The sequence below is a fragment of the Panthera uncia genome (assembly GCF_023721935.1).
Source record: "Panthera uncia isolate 11264 chromosome C1 unlocalized genomic scaffold, Puncia_PCG_1.0 HiC_scaffold_4, whole genome shotgun sequence".
Taxonomy (NCBI): domain Eukaryota; kingdom Metazoa; phylum Chordata; class Mammalia; order Carnivora; family Felidae; genus Panthera; species Panthera uncia.
The window spans coordinates 97,504,780-97,526,191 of record NW_026057585.1 but is presented as its reverse complement, the minus strand read 5'-3'; the positions used below and the strand labels follow the sequence as shown (position 1 = coordinate 97,526,191).

The 21,412-nt window shown below is 48.2% G+C and overlaps 1 protein-coding gene across 3 annotated transcripts in view; it reads left to right on the top strand.

Moving 5' to 3' along the window:
• UBE4B (ubiquitination factor E4B) overlaps positions 1-11,293 on the top strand; it is a 120,310-nt gene extending 109,017 nt beyond the window's left edge. For all 3 annotated transcript variants that reach the window (XM_049618150.1, XM_049618147.1, XM_049618148.1), the window contains 5 exons: positions 1,047-1,181; positions 3,923-4,114; positions 9,939-10,113; positions 10,629-10,775; positions 11,091-11,293. In XM_049618150.1, the coding sequence (XP_049474107.1) occupies positions 1,047-1,181; positions 3,923-4,114; positions 9,939-10,113; positions 10,629-10,775; positions 11,091-11,152 (711 nt within the window). In that variant the 3' untranslated portion in view covers positions 11,153-11,293. The remainder of the gene's footprint in view (positions 1-1,046; positions 1,182-3,922; positions 4,115-9,938; positions 10,114-10,628; positions 10,776-11,090) is intronic.
• Positions 11,294-21,412: the final 10,119 nt, after the last annotated feature.

The following is a 21,412-nucleotide window of genomic DNA, read 5'->3' as shown; positions in this document are numbered from 1 at the left end:
TGTTTGCATACTGCTTATCTCTTCCCTGCCCTGCAGTCTGGGCTCCGTGAGGCTTGCGGGCCTCTTGGTCACGTTCTATAGTCTTATCACCAGAGCCGAAAGGTGGGCCTGGCCTGGAGGAGGGCCCGGACACCAGGTCCGGACGAGTGCATGCGACACACAGACGCGCATTGCACTCGTTCTCACTCCACTGTTCTCGTGTCTTCCTGCTCCAGCATGTTGCGTAGGCGCAGTCTTGACCGAGGGGCAGCGGGCAGGCCACCCAACATCGTTGCAGAACTTACCCTAGGGGCACTCGTTGGGGGACTTCAGCTGTCCTGGCTCTTGCCCCTCCCCCTCCACGTAAAGTAAATCAGCCTCTGAGCCGTGATGTAAGGATTTCGGTCTTCCCTGATGTTTCTGTGGCTTTTCTCCATCCCAGAGCCTTCAGGGCCCCACTTGCTTTCCCCATGACTCAGAGACCTTCTCATCTTGGTTCCCAGCCCATGGCAGAGTTGAAGGACAAGGACGGTGCCGGAGGCAAGGATGCCGACCGTTGTCGGGGCTGACAGCCTGACGAAACTCAGAACCTTTTAGCGATCTGTAGGCGCTCCATGTAGGGGCAAAACCTATTGGCCGCGGTGTCGGAGCAGAACACGTCCATGTTCTCACAATAATGATGGCTGCCAGTTGGTATTAAGGGGAACGAGCTCTCCTTCGTTAGCACCCACGTGTATCGGGTGTGATGAAAGAATCAGTTATTTCATCCCGCACAGAACATGAACGTGACTTCTTTTATCATTGAGGAAACCCAGTCGCGTGGAAGTGAAATAATGGGCCATGGTCACCGTACTCAGAGGCCTAGAGAGTTCTGATGCTGAAAGGAATGAACTGTACCTTATCTGGAAAATTCTCTGCCGTGGGTTGTTCCCATTCCCTCGGCATGTTGGCTTTGCTGCGCCCTTGTCCCATTAGGAGCGGACTGTATTTTCCATCACGCTCGGCGTGCCAGTGAGCTCACGGCCAATACTGACCTTGGCTTGGCGTCTGCTCCGTGTTTCCTATAGGATCAGCAGCAAGCCCGTCAGTCCCAGCTTGCTCAGGACGAACGCGTTTCACGCTCCTATCTCGCCCTGGCAACAGAAACCGTGGACATGTTCCATATCCTCACCAAGCAGGTCCAGAAGCCATTCCTCAGACCGGTGAGTGGAAACTTCGGGGTGTTTGTTTTGCGTGTCGAATTCCACAGGCTCCGGCACCTGTTACTAAAGGTCGTTGTGGAGATCCTGGACGTTGCAGCTCACAGCCACTAAGTGAAATTTTGATACTGGTTTTGTTCGCAGTTATGCGAGGGGATAAAGCACTCTGGGGATAGACGGAAGGCTACAAACAGTCTTTTCCAAGATAACTCAATTCGCTTTCTGCTTACAGAGCACACGGGATCACTAATGTTGAGGCTGTGACATATTTTTATCATTATCGATTCCTGTGTTGTATCTATAGGAGACATAGAAAGTCACGTCAGTTGGAAATTAGAGTCTATCAAGTGGAAATCACTGATACTGGGTAAGATCTTCGGTTCTCCTAGCTGTAGCTTTGCTACACTCAAGAAGCCAAAGGGTAACGAGAGCCATAATTACGGTTTATGACAGATCAAAGGTAGTCAAAACATTTGGCCTTGATATTATTAATAAGATCGGAGTCCTGTTTTTGAAATGGAAACTGAGCCACATGACCGAAGATCGCTGCTTGGTGTTGGAGCTGCCGCACGGCACAGAAGCTTTGTGGTGTGGCCGGGATAAGGGTCGTGAGGAAGGCCAAGAAGGGGCCGGGAGCCGGTGGTTAATTACCTGGCAATATGGACAGGCTGACAATGGAATGTAACTTGGTTACTCGTTTCCTCCAATTTCCACTTTCACCGCTTCGTTCAACAGTATCGCCACACCCTGGCCTGTGTGCATCTCAGCAAGGAGTCTCCCCCACCCCTTCCCATTTTCCATTTCACATCTATTTATAAAAGAGCCGTGGAACGTGAAACAAAACTGAGCTCACTATTGAAAGCACGCGGACACCACGACTAATTTAAACAAGATATTTCAGACCCTTGCTTCCCTGGGGTTGGCAAATGGAAATCCTTTCAACTTTTTCTACGGAGGCCAGAGTAAATTATTAGGCATCGTGGGCCGTACGGTCTGTCCCAGCTACTCAGCTGTGCTGTTGCAGCACGTAAGCGGCCACAGACAATATAGAAACCAGTAAGCGTGGCTGTGTTTCGGTAAAACTTTATGAAAACCAGCATCAGGTCAGATTTGGCCCGCAGGTAGCAGTTTGCCAATCCCGGCACTAAACTACGTTTTATTTTAGTTCAGTGACCCCAAATCAGCAAGTCTTTGATTGTTAGGGAACTGTGATAAGTTATTTGAGACTAAATTGTCATAGAGCCTATTTTTGGTTCTGAGTTCTTCATTTTTAAAGGAATTTATTGAAAGCAAAGTCTAATGTTTTCACGTCAACTAAAATTAATTTTTTTCAAGGCCTACTTTTAAAAAAAATTTTGTTCATTTATTTTGAGAGAGAGCGAGCGTGAGTGAGAGCTCAAGTGGAGGAGGAGCAGAGAGAGAGGGAGAGAGAAAGAATCCCAAACAGGGTCCGCAGTGTCAGCACAGAGCCCAGCACGGGGCTCGAACTCACTAACTGCGAGATCATGACCTGAGCCCGAAATCAAGAGCCGGACGCTCAACCGGCTGAGCCACCCGGGCGCCCCTCAAGGCCGTTCCTTGACCTGAGCTATCCGCGTGCCTTGGCCGTAGCCTTCCACACGCACTCTTTGCCTGTGCCTGCTTCGATGCATCCTTTTCCTTTGCCACACAGTTTCGCCTTCTTCACTGGCTAGCTCAGACCTCTCCCACTTGGGGAAAAATAAGACCCTGCCAACTATATCCTGTCCTTATCACTCCTGTATTTCACAGTTTCCTAACAGTCAAATACAGGAGCGCTTCACTGCGCAAAGGAGGTTCTCGAAAAGCCAAATTTCAGTTGGATGTGTATAAGTGCAATCATTAAATGTAATGAAAACCTTGTTCTGTGACTTTTTTTTTTCTTTTTTTTTTTTTTTTTTTATGGCCTGATACTGTCTAACCTGAGGCAGGATTCCTCCTGCAGGTTTGCTTGAAGCACACGTGCCCTACTGTACTAAGTACTGGGACATCGGGTGGGTTCTTGCATATTGTTTATATTGGCTACTTGTTTCATTTAAGTGTGCTTTGTCTCTCACCTGCCACATTTAAGATGATTTAAGACATAAACTTTATCTTCTGCTTCTTCTGCATTTCTCCTCTCTTGGCCTCTGATAATAAGAACGGTGCACCCTGTCAGAACTGTCAGACGCTTTTGAAATTTAGAAAAATAATGCATTAGGGCGCCTGGCTGGCTCAGTCAATGGAGCATGCGACTCTTGATCTTGGGGTCATGAGTTCGAGCCCCATGTTGAGTGTAGCGGTTACTTAAAAGTAAAATCTTGAAAGAAAACGAATGCACATACAATGGCGGCTAAATGAACATACCAAAAATTTCTTTGACTTACGTTATGATGATGGGATTCTGAGTGATTTTCCCTCTTACCTACTTCTCAATGAATTTGGAGTAATCCTTGTTTTTTGTCACCGAAAGCATGAATTTAAAGCAAAGGTCGCCCTTCCGTTGATATTTGTAGATATTCCATCAACCTGCAACGTTATTAAGTGTTAGAATTATCGGGTTAGAGATGGAGAGTAAAGACAATTTTGAGCGGAACGTTCTTCTTCAGCTTACGATCCACGGCACATATAAGGGATTCTCTGCAGATTAATCCGGCCCATTCCTGTTCCTCCGCTGAGATGGGAGTTTTGGTCCTTCTCGCTTGTCTCAACAGCTTGAATTGTCCTATTACCCTGTGATTTCCTAGGAGCTGGGACCCCGACTGGCTGCAATGCTCAACTTTAATCTTCAGCAACTCTGTGGCCCCAAGTGCCGGGACCTGAAAGTAGAAAACCCTGAGAAATACGGCTTTGAACCAAAGAAGCTGTTGGACCAACTGACAGATATTTACCTGCAGCTGGACTGTGCCCGGTTCGCCAAAGCCATTGCTGACGACCAGGTCGGTGCCCGGGGGGGGCAGGCCATTTCGGGGGAGGCCGGGGTTCAGGCTGCTGAGCTGGGCGACCAGAGGTGGCGTCTCTGTGGACTTCCGGGCAGACCCTGTGCAGTGACGTACCCACCTGTCCCTGGATTTTCCCCACTTGAAATCAGAAAGGCGATTTTTATTTATTTATTTATTTATTTTTAATTTTTTTTTTTTAACGTTTATTTATTTTTGAGACAGAGAGAGACAGAGCATGAACGGGGGAGGGGCAGAGAGAGAGGGAGACACAGAATCGGAAGCAGGCTCCAGGCTCTGAGCCGTCAGCCCAGAGCCCGACGCGGGGCTCGAACTCACGGACCGTGAGATCGTGACCTGAGCTGAAGTCGGACCCTTCACCGACTGAGCCACCCAGGCGCCCCAGAAAGGCGATTTTTAAATTGTGGTTTGGGAAGTTTTTAGTTGGCAAATGGAAATAATCACCACCGCGGCCAGGGGAGCTTGTCTGACGTAAACGAAGATGGATCAGCTCTTTTTCATTGGGTGTAAAAGAAAAAGAGCTGACGTGGCTCCCAGATACGTCTCCAGTGGAGTTCTTAGCCCGTCCTGCTACGAGCAGCAGGCCCATCACCTTCCCACAGAGGCCCGGCTTTCCCAGGGCTCCAAGCCTGCTTCCCAGGCCTTCGCTTTAGTACTGCCGCCGTTGTGATTCCAGGTTCCAGACCTCGTGGGGTGATCTTCATGGTCTTCTCTCTCCTTTATTCCTCGTGTCCCCTGTGAGGACGCCGTTTGGCGCTTGGCATTTCCGCGGCTGCCGATGTAGTCTAGCCCCACCCCCTTCTGACTTCTCTCCCTCCATGTTCTTCTGGCCCACGTCATACCAGCGTCATAAGAGCTGATTGTTAATCAACCGAATACCAAGTTTTAACCACTTGGCGTATTTTTGTTGATGTGGTCCTCACAAAATCCTGTGGTGTAGGTTCTATTAGATTCCTCATTTTTACATGAGGAAACTGAGGCACAGAGAGTTGAAGTGGCTTGCTCCCGGTGGCGCCCGTGCCGTGGGATAGAGGCAGGATTCAGACCCAGTCAGTCTGGCCCTGAGCCTATATTCCCAGCCCCTCAGCTTTCTGCTTAAAATGCCCCAAAATTCCACACTCACCTGTGTCTCCATCTTCGTTCACACACTCTCTCCAAATATTACTCACGTTTCAGGTTAACCAGCAGTAGGGATTCTAGAAGGTTCTTTGCCCATATCTCATCCAAAGGAATCATAGAAAAATAAGGAAATAGTGGGTATTATTCTTTTTAATGTTTATTTTGAGAGAGAGCATGTGTGCCCATGTGCAGGGGAGAGGGAGAGAGAGAATCCCAAGCAGGCCCCACACTGTCAGTGCAGAGCCCAGCACAGGGCCCGATCCCACAACCTGAGCTGAAATCGAGTCGTACGCTTAACCAACCGAGCCACCCAGGCACCCCTAGGTACTGATTGTTTGTTTGTTTGTTTAATAACAGCTCTATTGAGATATAATTCACGTATGTGGGTACTTTGGGACGTAAGCAAGAGAGTTGGTCTTGACAAAGTGCCTGCAAAGGAAAAAAAACACGTCTGAAGCAGTTTTTCCATAGAAAGTAGTGTATCAGAGGGGCTTAAGAGTTTGCCGTTATTGGGGGGGGGGGGGCTAAGATGTGTTTCTAGCCTACAGCCTGTGATACCGCACATTTCTAGAACTATGGAAGGGAAGTGGTAGTCTGGAGGGAGAGAGGGGAAATGGGGAAGTACCCCCATCCAGAGTGGGGTGTCTGCTTGGGGAGCAGGCCAGCTGCGGCTGGGCTTCTCTAGCCTCGCCAGAGGTCAGGGTGCGAAAAGTCCCCAGAGACTCTCGAGCTTTTACTGTAAGTGACTCGGGAGAGTCATTAAGTGTGGTCTCGCTGTGGCTGCCACATCACAAGTGGTTAACATCACAAACTTTGCAGCGTGAATAAACACGGCGAGACAGTGAAAACCAAGTGGGGGACAATACCCGGTAAGGCCTGTGGATTGTCGTGGTGGCCTGTGGTGGCACCTGGCTTGCGTCACAGATGGCAGTTTCTGCCCAGTGGTGCATGGGTTCTCTTGAGTGTGTAAACAGCCCTGTTCTTCCAGACTCAGGAAGCAAACGCACACGAGTGCCAGTGTCCCAATGTAGAGAATAGTGTTTTAAGTGGATTTCTTGGCTTCCTTTTACGGTGTGGTATTTGTTCTGATTGCTGGGTATTTTCCTCTTACATTGGTTGTAAGCTGATTAGAGTCCTGAGGATCATTTGGAAGAGGGTTTGAGGACTGGGGAAGAAAGGGTGGAAGTCTGCAAAGCTCCAGAGGAGCAAGAATTACGATTTTCTCCTTCGGGAGCAGCGGCCTTGGTTTGGTCTGTTGTGTGCGGGAAGACAAAGGATGAAGAAAAGGGCAGCCATGCGAGGAAGAAGAGCTTCTCTCCCCGCCAACCAAGAATGGGCTAAGCACGCGTGTCCAGGGCGCCTGGGTGGTTCAATCAGTTAAGCGTCGGACTCTTGACTTCAACTCAGGTCATGATTTTAGGGTTTGTGAGATTGGTCCCTGTCAGCGCAGAGCCTGCTTGGGATTCTCTCTCTCCTGCTCTCTCTGCCTCTCCCCCGCTTTCTCTCTCTCTCTTTCTTTCTCTTTTTCTCTCTAAAACTAAATAACCACTAAAAAAAAAAAAAAAAAAAGATAAAGAGCCTATCTGAAGTCACACTTCTCCCATCCAGTCTTTCCTTTTTTTTTTAATTGAGGGGAAATTCACATAACATAAGGCTAACCATTTTATTATTTTTTAATGTTTATGTATTTATTTTGAGAGAGAGAGCTCAAGCAGGGGAGAGGCAAAGAGAGGAGAGGGAGAATCCCAAGAAGGCTCTGCACCGTCAGCACAGAGCCCGACGTGCGGCTTGATCTCTATGAACCGTGAGATCGTGACCAGAGCCGAAATCAAGAGTCAGACCCTCAACCAGCTGAGCCACCCGGTGCCCCAAGATTAACCATTTTAAAGTGTGCAGTTCAGTAGCATTTAGTACATTCACAGTGTTATGAAGCCATCACCTCTTTCTAGTTCCGACATTTTATCCAAACAGCACCGTCAAAAAGAAATGCCACATTCATTACGCAGTCGCTGTCCATCCCCGCCCCTTTGCCCCAGCCCTCGACAGCCATTAATCTGCTTTCTGTCTTCATTTTACATAATTTTGGATTTACCTGTTTGCCTATTCTGGATATTTCACGTAAATGGAATAAGATAATACACTACCTTTTGTGTCTGGCCTCTTTCATTTAGCATAATGTTTTTGAGGTTCATTCATGTACATGGCCTACTGGCTCATTCCTTTTTGTGGCCCAGTGAGATCTCATTATGTGAATACTCCACGATTTGTTTCTCCATTCATCCATTGGTGGACATTTGAGTTGTTTCCAACTTTTGGCTATTATAAATGTGGCTGCTCGGAGTGTTTGTGATGAAACACTAGAATACCTGTCTGTAATTCTTTTGCGTATATACTTAGCAGCAGAATTGCTGAGTCATATGGCGATACTACATTTAACTTCTTGAGGAAACGCCGCATTGTGTTCTACGGTGTACGAACGGATCACGTACAACTGTTCTAATTTCGATTTCTTCATTCTCACCAACGCTTGTTATTTTTTCGTGGTTTTTTTTTTTTTTTTTTTAAATAGTTACTCTAGTGGGAGTGAAATGGTACTTCGCTGTGGTTCTGGTTTACATTTTCATAATGACGAATAGCGTTGAACATCTTTCCATGTGCTTCTTGGCCATTTGTATACCTTCTTTGGAGAAATGTCTGTCCAAGTCCTTCTCCATTTTTTTTAAATGGATTACGTTTCTGTTGTTGAATAGTAAGAGCTTTTTTTTTTATATATATTCTCGATACAAGACCCTTATCAGATACACGATTTGTAAATATTTTCACATCTGAGTTTAGAATGACTCTGGAACATCCTTGAGGTCATCACATCTGAGTTTAGAACGACTCTGGAACATCTTTGAGGTCAAGAGCAGCATCTTTACTTCATCTCTCACCCAACCCACATCGGACTCGAAGCGATGGCTTAGTAACGGGCGTTTGCTCCAGGCATTGACAACGTTGCTCCTAGAGGCTGAATGCCACGTCCCCTCGGTGCGGGCTCCCTTTGATTTCTAATAATGCTCACCACGCTGCCCTTAGAAGTTGACTTATAAGCAAGGATAAGTTGTTAAAAAGTCGTCATCTTTTAAGAAACAGAACGGGTGATGTTTCACGAGGGTGGCCAGGTGGCTCCTTGTTACAAAGAGAAGTTCAAGGTGAAACCGCCTCTGATGCAGCAGTGCCCAACCAGCAACAAGCCCCTGTGCAAAACATTTTCATTTTGCCCTTCCAACCTCTTATTCTGTGACCTTTTGGCCACTTCTCCTCTGCGCCCCTTCCCAAAGAGACGGAGAGTGGCTTCCGGTTCACGATAAGTCGATGTCAGATAAGGTAACTGCTGGATCAGTACAGTAATTTAGTTTCAGAAAACTATACCGGAGGCTCTCCGAACTTTTCAGGATTGTGCAAGATGGCTTTCAGGATTTCCGCTAGGTCGAGGCCAGCGTTTGCCCTTCCCTCTGTCTCCCCCTCAGGTGCTTGAAAGTAACAGGGGGCATGGGTGCCTGTGAAGACAGGAAATGAACACGTGCACTTTCTTAGAGACTGAGGTTTACAAAGGAAAGAAGAAGGATGGAGGAATTTCAGTCCCACACTCTAAGAGAATGCAGACCCTGAGACGAATTCATCCTGCAGAGATTCGTCTGAGTCCTTGGATGGGAAGGACCGCTCAGCGGCTTACGATGCCGTCCTTGGAGTCTCGATCGGTCCCCTCCTCCGTCTGGATCACTGTCAGTGAACTGACAAGTGGCCAGTGTTTTTGCCAGAAATGCAAATTGGGATATACTGTGATATTTTGAAATGGCAATGATTTCTATGAATTAGGTACCTGTGAGGTGGGTGTCACCACGCCCATTTTACACCCAAGGAAACTGGGGCTCAGAGGGGTGTGCCTAAGACCACCCAGCGCTCGAGGAGACGGTGGAGCCAGAGTTCGAGTCCGACTGCAGCTGTGGTGGGCACTTGTCCTCTAGACCGTCCCCCGTGCTCCTGTCAGCAGAGCACCCGACACTTCAGCGTTGAGCCGAGAGATTGACCTCGAACGGGAGAAAGCTCCTGTCGACTGGGTACCGGGTCGGGCTGTTCTCACCATGTCTGCCTTTGGCGGAAAGAGCTGCCATTTGCTGCCAGGGCCCAGTGCCTTGCGAGGCCTCAAACAGACTCGATTTTCAATTTCTTTTTAACATTTACATTTTAAAAGAAATGAATGTTTACTGTAAAATAATTCCACTATTTAAAAATTCCCCTCATTTGCCTCACTCCTGAAGCCCTCCTCAGAGGTAATGACCTTGTACAGTTTGATACGTATATTCCAGTCTTCCTGCGTTCATAGCCATGTGAGAGTATTTATACATGTGTTATCATTTCAGGGCTGTTTTATTTTTTCACGTTTAGTTTTCAGAGGCGGGGAGGGGCCCAGAGGGGAGGGGGTCAGAGGATCCGAAGCAGGCTCTGAGCCGACAGCCCAGAGCCTGACACGGGGCTTGAACCCGTGAGCCGTGAGATCCATGGCCTGAGCTGAAGTCGGATGCTTCATCGACTGAGCCCCCCAGAAGCTCCTACATGGGTCGTACTTTAGGCGTTTTCTGCAGCTTGTGTTTTTCCGCTTAAAATGTATTTGTCTCCCGTCGTCTTTCCTCACTTGCAGAGATCCTACAGCAAAGAGCTGTTTGAGGAAGTGATCTCGAAGATGCGGAAGGCAGGGATCAAATCCACGATAGCGATCGAGAAGTTTAAACTCCTAGCTGAGAAGGTGGAGGAGATAGTAGCCAAGAACGCACGCGCAGAAATCGACTACAGCGACGCCCCAGACGAGTTCAGAGGCAAGCGGACCGCTCTTTCCCTGCCGAATTCTTTGATTGGAGTTACCCCGAAACGCGTAACACAAACAGACCGCATTCTGTGCTTTTCATTTTTTTATGGTGCGCTAGAGTTGCTCCTTGAGGCACGCTCTCTGAAATTACATTTGCCTACTTTTAGTTTCTGTTATCAATTAGAAGCGAAAAGAAAGTCCTTGTCTTGATTTCAAACTAGGAAACCGCCGGGAAGATTCCAGGATCAGCCTTGCCTTGGCAGGAGGGGATTTCCTGCAGATCCCCAGCTGCGGGAGCTTCCTGTATGGCCCTGGTCCTCCTCCCTTGTTCTTGCCCCCCAGCCGTAGCTGACGAGAGTGCTCTCCCCTCCACCAGGGGCGCCGGGTGTGCCTCTGTCTTACGCTGACTTCCAGCTAAACTTGGGGGCCTAGTAGGACCATGCGAAGCAGGACAGGCTTTGTTTGGCTTTCATTTTCAGTTTTCGGCTCTGTGAGTAGAGTTTGCTCTTGGCTCTGTCTCCGTAGACCCTCTGATGGACACCCTGATGACCGACCCGGTGCGGCTGCCCTCCGGCACCATCATGGACCGCTCCATCATCCTGCGGCACCTGCTCAACTCCCCTACAGACCCGTTCAACCGACAGATGCTGACAGAGAGCATGCTGGAACCAGGTAGAGGAGGGCGCGGCGAGAGTCACAGTGCCCGAGGCCGCCGGGCCCAGCTGTGGCGCCCGAGTCGTGTGTCCGAGATTAATCAGAAGGGGAGATCTGTCAAATCCAGAAGCCACACGGCGTCTGACGCTCGATGGAAAAGACACAAAACATCCTTTGCCCTTTTTTCCGCCGCCGGAGCCTGGGCCTTCCCCAGGCTTCGTGTCAGTGAGGGAGCAAAGGGCCCGGTCTTTCGCGTACACAGACCTGCACGCAGCAGCTCCCGGGAGGAGCCCTCCCGCCTGGGGCATTAATCCTGTCCTTTTCTTTTCCCAGTGCCAGAACTGAAAGAACAGATCCACGCCTGGATGAGAGAGAAACAGAACAGCGATCATTAAACCGTCCCCCGTGCCCACGCTCTGCTCGAGGCCAAGGCCAGCCAGGCAGAAGCAGCGTCGGTGGCGGATATGCTGTTCAGATGTTGGAGGCCCAGCGCGGCAGGAGACCCCGAGAGCCCACCCAGAGCGACCAGACGGTGGAGATCTGCAAGGTCACGGAGGAGGAGAGGAGCCCGAGTCCTGTACATATATTTAAGTGACACACATGGTCAAAAGCTTGAGGGACACACTTTACGATTGCTTGTGTAATAAAACTCGTCCTTCTTACGTCACCATTTGGGGCTTTTGCGACGGAAGTCTCTGAGTGATTGATGGCAGATGGGTCTGGACAGCATCCCCTTCGTCCTTATTTTCCCCCCTAAACCCGATATCCGTTGATTTGATTGTGATTAGAGAACCTTGGACATTTTGCTGCTAAAGAATCCTTGCCCTGCTCCCCTCCTGACCCTATTTGCACTGCTGTGGATTTTTTTAAGAGAAGCAAAAACAAAAATAAACTCCTTCCCCCACTGGCCCTCCAAACATATACTCTGTGAGAGAATTGTGCCTGCAACAAAGTGTTCATCCTGGGATCGTATTTTTATATCATATTCACATATTTGTTTTTTTAATTGGTGTTAGATGACATGATTAATAAAAAAGGCAAGCTATTTTCAGAATTTGAATTTCAGTTTTTATTTTTATTTTTTCCTTTTGAAATGTCCCTTTAAAGTTTTTTTGTTGTTTTTTTTTTTGTCTTTTTTTTTTTTTTTTTTAAAAAAATTTTAAATTTTTTTTTTGGTTTTTTTTTTTGTCTTTTTTTTTTTTATTCTGAACAAAATGAGAATCTGTCACTCTGGTCCTTGTAGTAAGGCCTCTATTAGGGATCTGAGGAACAGTACAGCCGAGGAAGTGTTCAAGTATATCAGGATTTACATGACTTATGGATTTTTTTGGGGGGGGGGAGGTAAGGAGGGTGGGGGACGATTCAAAACCATTACAGGTATCCTAGGGGGGAAAATCAACTCCTCAACCCTGGAGTCTGTGAGTTCGAGGCAGGGGTCGTTTGTATGACGTGTCCTTTGGGGCTTGGCCTTACCAAAGCAAAAAGGGGGTGCAGGAAACGTGGATGTGTCTGCTTGTAAAAACACACACAGACAAACACACCTACACGCGCACAGAAACACGAGACTTTTTGTATGACTGCTCCCGACTTAACATACTTGAATTCTTGAATTTCCTTTGGGGTAAAAAAAAGGATCTGAAACCATAAAGTGTTTTGAAGAAATTAAGCTACGGAAACATACTTTCTTTTTCTTTTCCTTTTTTTCCCCCCTCCCCCTTCCCCCCCCCCCCCCACAGACCATGTCCTCTGTTCAATTCCTAACGCAAACTACAATAAATGGTGATACACATTCAGAAGGAACCTTCTTGGAGTCTCTTCTTTTTGTGGAAAGCAAAGGGGTGGGTGAGGAACGAGAGCCGAATGAGTCTGCATGTGGCGAAGTCTCTCGTCTGCCACCCGTTCGGAATTGCTACTTTGAAAACAAAACCTTGGGCGTTCTGCGTCCGTCCCGAGGCTCCGTCCGGTCCTCGCTCGGTTCACTGTTCAGGTGTGTGGGGGGGTTGAGACTTGTCATGTTCAGTCTCCGCCATCCAGCCTCAAGTTTTTCCCCATCTCGAGTGCCTTTCCCTTGACCCTCACGGTCCTTACTCAAGGCCAACCCGTTTCACCGAGCTGTTCTCTGGCGCCACGGTTTCACATAACCCCGTCGGCCAGCGCGTGTAATGATCAAAGCGAGCACTTAACATAGTACTTGCCGTGTGCCCGGCGCCGTGCAAGCACTTTCATATCTACGGCTTCGGCTTTTTTAAACAGGTCAGGGGGTGGGGTGAGGAGAGGCTAGGAAACTCGCCCAAGGTCACCTTGTCTCCCAAGGTCTCCCAAGCCCATGCCCCTATCCACCATGCCTACTGCTTCTCCTGAGCAAATTTGGACTGAATCACTTCCCTTCCCTCCCCCAAAGTAGAATGCATTCGTTGTAATAAAAATGTCATGGGGCACTTGGGTGGCTCAGTTGGTTAAGCGTCCAACTTCGGCTCAGGTCATGATCTTGCAGTTCATGAGTTCGAGCCCCGCATCGGGCTCTGTGCTGACGGCTCAGAGCCCGGCACCTGCTTCGGATTCTGTGTCTCCCTCTCGGCCCCCGCCTTGCTGATGCTCTGTCTCTCTCTGTCTCTCAAAAAATGAATAAATGTTAAGAAATTTTTTTCTTTGATTTCGCACAATGTAGACAGATTTTTAAAGAAAAAATCACCCATAATCCCACAATGCAGATAATTCTGTTAATTTAGTTCACTTTTTACTAAGCTTATACATGTATATGCCCATAAAATTATGTTTTGGGGCTTCTATGCCTAATGGTTCATCCAACTCATGAATATGTATTATTATCTCCTCTCCAACAGATTATAAATTCTTCGCAGGCGCAGATTCTGTCATTGTCTGTATGACCCCACGAATGTAGTAGGATGCTGCCTTATCCCTCCGTATGCTCTCAGCATTTTGAATATTCAGAATTCAGAGGTTTCAAGGATCTTCTGTTTGGTAGGACACGTCTTCTATCTGTACTGTCTCTAGGAGCAAGATAGTTGGTGTTTCTGTTCATGTTTTCAGGGTTACTGTTTTATAGAAACTTGTGTTTGCCTTCAGTCTGTTAATTATGGATGTTGAGATAAATTCCAAAATGTTTTTAATGTAGGTCTTGGCCACAAGAAAGCTGGTCAAATAAAAAGAAGGATCGGAGTATCCGGTGAACAGAAGAGAAATAATCCTTGACAGAGAGATGATTAAAATAACTTGGTGCTCGTTTTGTGACTCACTATTGTGTGGGTTTTTTAAAGGAGTTGATAAAATATCTTTCGAAAAGAGAGCTTGAGCACATTATTCTGTGCACATTTTGCAACCTTTGGATTTGATACAAAAAAATAGTGGATTCTATGGTGTTTGGGTTGGAGTGGGAAGAAGACGTAAATAGACCCAGTCTGACTAGGTAAGTTTTTGTTTTTTTTTTAAGTTTATTTACTTAGAGAGGGAGAATGAGAGAGAGAGAATCCCAAGCAGGCTCCACACTGTTGGCACAGAGCCGGCCGGATGTGGGGCTCAACCCCACGAACCGTGAGATCATGACCTGAGCCGAAATCAATGCTTAACCGACTGATCCACACAGGTGCCCCTGACTAGGTAAGTTTTTCATTGCAAGAAACCTCCCCAGTGTTGCACCGAAGGAAACCACCCTGAAGATACCTTGTACTTCACGAGCATGTCCTACGTGTAAGCCGCTCTTTCATGCAACAATTCGCTTAATCCTCAACAACTGTCTGAAGGAGATCGTGTGGTGAAACAGGCATGCGAAGCTAAGCCGTGTGGGCGTCAGCGTCTGATCCCTCCAGCACTCCTGTTGTATGGCAGAATTCCAGAATGGGCCAAGTCCAGAATGCCCAAAGACCTATGGAGAGGCAGCCTACCATTCTGGAAGGGGCTTTGGCCTCGGGGTCAGCTCCAGAACCAGCTCTCATGGGAGGTGGTGAAATAACTTGAACCTCAGGGCTTTGCTTGCTGGCCACTCACTGTCAAGCCCCAGGTTTGTGTTCCGGCCCGGGCCCCTCTCCTGCCCGGCAGACACTCGTCCTCACCGATGTCCGAGAGGCCCTCAGAGTTGACGTGTCCAAATTAAGTTGCTTCCGCTTCACCCCCAACCCGTTCCTCTTGGTCTCCCCATCACAGTAAATGGTGTCCGACATCTTTCCAGGTCGCTCGGGCCAAGAACTTGGGAGTCATTCTCGACCTCTCTCTTGTGGGCTGCTTGCCAGTCTGTCCACAAATTTCTCAGCTCTACCTGTAAAATGTACCCAGCATCCAACCGCTTTCCCCAGGTCCACTGGTGTTACTGGCCTGCGTCATCAGCAGTGAGCTGGCTTATTACAGTAGCCGCCTGACCGCTCTCCCTGTTTCTCCCTTGTTCTTTCTCGAAACGGCAGCTGGAGCGGCCTTGTTAAAACTTGCCTAAGTTCAGAGGACGCCCGGCTGGCTCGTCGGTAGTGCGTGTGACTCTTGATCTCGGGGTCACGAGTTCGAGCCCCACATCGGGCATGAAGAGTACTAAAAACAAAACCAGGAAAACCTTCTTGGCTAAGATCACATTGCTTCCATGCTCCAAACCTTCCCCGGCTTCCCAATGCCCTAGGAGTAAAAAAGATTTTACAGTAGCCTAGAAGGCAGTGCACTCCCTCTCCACGATCTGTCTGAACTCACCCTACAGCTCCCCTTCCCCAACCACCAGGCCACCCTGGCCTCCTCCTCCTGCAGGCATGCTCCCCGCACTGCTAGGGCCTTTTCCTGCTGCCCTGTCGGCAAGGAATCCCCTTCCCACGGACATCCGCAAGGAGCCCAACTTGGTGAGTCCTTCCTTGTCCTCTCCATTTAAAATCACACTCATTCACTCACTATCCGCTGTCCTTTGTGATTCCCTTTCTTTGCGTGTTTCTCTTTAGCACGTATCATTATCTAGCTTACTATATTACTTATTTAAGAAGTCTATTTCCCCCCTAGAATGTGTCCCCCAGGAGGGCGGGGTTTTGGTCTGTTGTGTATCCCCTAGCACCTGGAAGGGTGCCTGGTGCAGGGGAAATGCTCAGTACAGTGGTGGGATGAATTATCTCTTCATATGTTTGTCTGTCATTCCAGCTGTCTCATTTATCCATCGCTGCATAACCAGACCACCCCCAAAATTGAGTGGCTAGATACAATAACAGTTACTTTACCCCCACGGTTCTGGAGGTTCCAAGAGCAAGCATCCAAGAGGACCAGGCAGAAGCTCTATCACCTTTTAGGGGCGCCTGGGTGGCTCAGTCAGTTAAGTGTCCAACTTCGGCTCAGGTCACGATCTCGAGATTCGTGAGTTTGAGCCCCGCGTCGGGCCAAAACTTAAAGAAATACTGTAAAAAAGAAAGAAAGAAAGAAAGAAAGAAAGAAAGAAAGAAAAGATGTATCGCCTTTTACCATCTAGGCTTGGAAGTCCCATAGTGTCAGTTCTGCCTTAGTCATAAGCCCACCTGGGTTTAAGGGGAAGGAGTGCAGAAGCCACTTTTCACGATGGGAAGGACGTTAGCATCGCACTGTAAGAGCAGCATCTGAGATGGCAGGTCCCGGTGATCCTACAAAACAAGACCCGCCACACTCCCCCTTACAATCTCCCTACCTGCAAAATACATCCGACTCTTCCCCCAAAGACTCCCAAATTTCATCCCATTATGGCATCAGCTTGAAGTCCGAGGTCCCATCGGCCACGTCAGGTCTAGGTCCAGGTGGGCCTCCTCCGACGTGATTCTTTTAGGTGCGGTCCCTTGAGTGCCGTTCCTCTTGATTGAAAGATCTGTGAACTAAAGACACAAGTTGTCTACACACACACCCACCAGCGCAGAGCCTGATGCGGGACTGGAACTCACGAACCATGAGATCGCGACCTGAGCCGAAACCCAGAGTCAGATGCTTAACGGACTGAGCCACCCGCGCGCCCCTTCCTTTTCCGTAACCAGACTGAACTGCCCTGAAGTACGCTTCTCCGTTTGCTTCCTGCTCCTAAAAAGAGGTTGGTTTCAGAAGTCTCTTTTCGTGTTGTACTTTCTTGGTCCCTTTTCCTCGAAGCTGGAGGTACTTTCTTCGGTACAGTTCCCTTAACATTTTGTGGGTTGTCTGTGAATCGTCTCGGGCTCTACTCGATCAGACAAAAACTGCAGCCACAAATCTCTTCAGGATAAACTCCTATTTATTTTGGATTTCCTGTGAAATCCTTAAGTCTTTCTGAGAGCTTAAAGGGGTTTGTAGTCATGTTCTGTTTTTCTTTCTTTATTTTTGAGAGAGAGAGAGAGAAAGGAAGAAAGAAAGCAAGCAAGCACAAGCAGGAGAGGGGCAGCAAGAGAGAGGGAGAGAGAGAAGCCCAAGCAGGCTCCTTACCAGCAGCACAGAGTCCAACATGGGGCTCGATCCCATGAACCACGAGATCATGACCTGAGTCGAAATCAAGAGTCAGATGCTACGCCAGCTGAGCCACCAGGCACCCCTGTAGTCACATTCTTGGCCTCACATTTAGAAGTTTTCTAAAGATCGAAATGGCTTCCGTGGGCGGCAAGAAGAAGCCAAGTGACCCTTTCACTGTTTTGCTTTGGAATCTCTTGACTTTGATCATGGAGTTCACTGGGTGCGTCTCCTGTCCTCCACACTTACTCTTCCTCTAACACAGATGACAGCATGGCCAAAACTTCCCCCACCCCATGACAAGGGTCCTCTTTCCTCCAGCTTCCGGTCACCTTCTACACACGTTCCTTTAAAGCTTCTCCGGCGCCCTTTACGCTCACTAACAGTGTCCCCAAGGCATCACTGGGTTCCGCCCAACCTTCAGTGCGAAAGCCAATGCCACGCGTTTTAGGTTTTGTTACTACCACGCCCACTTCCGGGACCTAAACCTTGCTGCTAGGATCACCCAAATCTAATGGCCTGAAACAGCAGCTATTTAAAAAAAAACAAAAAAATTTTTTTTTGATGTTTATTTATTTTTGGGAGAGAAATAGAGCACAAGCAGGGGAGGCGTGGGGAGAGAGGGAGACCCAGAATCCGAAGCGGGCTCTGGGCTCCGAGCTGTCGGCACAGAGCCCGACGCGGGGCTCAACCCAAGAACCGTGAGATCATGACCTAGGCCAAAGTCAGACGCTTAGCCGACCGAGCCCCCCAGGTGCCCAGCAGCTGTTATCTTATTATCATCTGTCATGGTCCTGGGGTGAACTGAGCTCAGCAAGCCAGGCAAGCCCGTTCTCACTCCAGAACTCTGTACAGCTGCAATCATATGCCAGCTGAGGATGAAGTCACCTTCAAGGTTTCCTTCCATCTGGCTGTTGGCTGGGACCTCCGCTGGGACTGTTGGCTGGGACACCTACATGTGGCCTCTCTGGGGCTTTTTGGCCTCCACACAGAGCGTGGCGACCAGCTTCTGAGAGCCAGCACTCCAGGAGGGCCGGGCAGAAACTGCTCTGTCCGACCTAAGAGCCTCGGGGGCCATCTAGCACCTCTTCTGCGCAGGCCTGCCCAGGTTCAAGGGGAGGGAACGTAGACCCCGCCTCTCAGCGGGAGGGATGTCAGAGTCACATTTCAAGAATAGCCTGTGGATGAGAGAGCCTGTCACAGTGAATCTTGGAAAATGTCACCAGCCGCACGGTTTCTCCTTTCTGTAAATTGTCACTTCTTACCTGTGTGTTTTCCTGCCCCTTTCCTTGCTCTTTGGCTGGTATTCTTGTGTATTTTCTAGAACCTACTCCCCCGTCCGTGTTAGATGTCGGGAACATCCTCTCCAAAGCTGGTATCTCTCTGATAGCTTTGTTGTGACCCCTTTTTTTTGGGAATAGAAATTCTGAATTTTGGTACTGTTATATGTCGATTTCGATTCATGCATTTCTTGAGGTAAAACTCATGTAACGTATAATTAACCATTTTAATTCCATTTCAGGGCACAACTCAGTGGTAATAGTCGATGTATTCACGGTGCTGCTCGGTGACCAGCTCTTGCTGGTTTCAAAACTATAGATGTGGTGTCAGGGCTTCAATTTTTTTTTATTTAATATTTTTATAGGAAATATGTACACATAGTCCAAAACTCAAAAAAAAAAAAAAAAAAAGCCCGAGGAACATTGAGGAAAAAGACCGCCTCCTCTCTTCCCCCCCTTGCCCTCTGGCCTCCGGTGACCCTTGCGCCGTTAACTGGTTTTCTATTTCAGCAAAAACGGCGGTCCTATGCCATGCTGCACCTTGCTTTTTTCTCATAAAATATACCTTGGAATCCATTCTTCCGGCAGCACGTAATGTTCTATTATTACCAAGTCGTCTATTGATAGCACATTAGCTGATTGCAGTCTGGACTCCCTCAAACGCTCTGCAGCGAGCAACCTTACAAACACGTCATTGTGTACGTGTGCAAACATCATGTTAAGATAAACTCCTAGCGGTGGAATTGGACGATCAAAGAGTATATACGGTTTTCATTTTGCTCGATGTTGCCAAATTGCCCTCTGCTGGGTTGTACCATTTATTTTCTTACCAGCAATGTGCGAGAAGGTCTCTTGGGAGGAAGGCAGGAATGGTGTCTCTGAAAAAGTGTCCTTTAAACGGGGAGAAAGTCAGGATGAGAGCCTGCAAAGGCCTGTGGGAAGAGCGGTCCACAGACACGGGGAACAGCAAATGCAGGTGCTCCCGCAGGCGGTCTCCTGGTATGTTTAAGGAACAGCAAGGAGGGGCACCTGGGGACTCAGTTGGTTGAATGTTCAACTCTGGATTTCGGCTCAGGTCACGATCTCACACTTTGTGGGTTCGAGCCCTGCATCGGGCTCTGCGCGGGCAGCATGGCACCTGCTTGGGATTCTCTTTCTCTCTCCCTCTCTCTGTGCCCCTCCCCTGCTCATGCTCACTCTCTCTCTCAAAATAAATGAATAAAACCTAGAAAAAAAAAAAAAAGGAACAGCAAAAAGGCCAGTGTGCGGGAAGGAAGGGAGCAAGGCTGTCGATAGGCAGGGACGGGGACGGGGAAGGGACAGGGGTAGAGAGAGGATGGCTGCACGAGGCAGGTCGTCGTAAAGACCGTGATCTACCTCGAGTGAGAGCCATTGCTGTGGGCAGGTGGGGGCAGAGGAAGTGACGTGACCCGCCCCAGTCACCTAGTGTTACCACGCCGGTTGTCACGGAGGACAGATTGAGAGAGAGCAGGCGGGAGTGGAAGCACAGAAATGGGGAGACAACCCAGAAGGCTAGCATGACAATTCAGGAAAGATCCACGGGAGCTCAGACCAGGGCAGTGGGAACGGCAGACGTGGTGAAATGCCCAGATTCTGGAAGTACGGTGGGCGTAGAGTCGGAAGGATTTGCCGATGGGCCGCACACGGAGGATGAGGGAAAGAAAGAAAGGGACTACGTTTGGTTCGAAGAGTTTTGGCTTGAACCACTTGGGGGGTGGAATTGCCTTTAGCTGACACGAGGAAGACTGAGAGAAGAGTGATCCGGGGGAAGGGGAGTTCAGTGCTTCCCTTAGTTTATTCCGTACGGAAGGTGACTTTCATCGTCCAAGTGACCATGTCAAATAGGCAATGGCATGTCTGAGTCTGGAGTTTATGGCAGAGGTCCAGATTAGAGAGATTAACTTGGGGATTATCCCTGTACTTCACGGGTGCTAAATTGTCTCTTCATTTATTTATGTTGAGAGAAAGAGAAAGAGAGAGATTGAGCATGAGTAGGGGAGGGGCAGTGAGAGAGGGAGAGAGAGAATCTCAAGCAGGCTCTGCACTGTCATCGAAGAGCCTGACTTGGGGCTCGATCCCATGGACTGGGAGATCATGACCTGAGCTGAAATCGAGAATCAGATGTTCAACTGACTGAGCCACCCAGGCGCCCCGTGTCTTTTTTTTTCCCCCAAAATAAATCTCTCTCTCTTTTTTTATTTTTTAAGTAAACTCTATGCCCAACGTGGAGCTCGAAATCATGACCTGAGATCAAGAGTCATATCCTCTTCCACCTGAGCCAGGAGGCATCCCCACTTGTATTTTATTTTTAATATTTAATAATATTTTCTATGATACATTCTACGTGGATATTATTGGTGTAGAAATTTGAAGGATTTTTTTCTTTTTCTTTTTTTTATTATTATCCCTTACCCGTTATCCCATCCCCCCTCCCACAACCCCTCCCGTAACCCTCAGTTTGTTCTCCATATTTATGAGTCTCTTCTGTTTTGTCCCCTCCCTGTTTTTAGATTATTTTTGTTTCCCTTCCCTTATGTTCATCCGTTTTGTCTCTTAAAGTCCTCATATGAGTGAAGTCATATGATATTTGTCTTTCTCTGACTGACTCATTTCACTTAGCATAATACCTTCCAGTTCCATCCACGTAGTTGCCAATGGCAAGATGTCATTCTTTTTGATTGCCGAATGATACTCCATTGTGTGCATATATATATATATATATATATCACATCTTCTTTACCCATTCATCCATCGATGGACATTTGGGCTCTTTCTATACTTTGGCTATTGTTGATAGTGTTGCTATAAACATTTGGGTGCATGTGTCCCTTCGAAACAGCACAGCTGTATCCCGTGGATAAATGCCTAGTAGTGCGATTGCTGGGTCGTAGGGTAGTTCTGTTTTTAGTTTTTTGAGGAACCTCCATACTGTTTTCCAGAGTG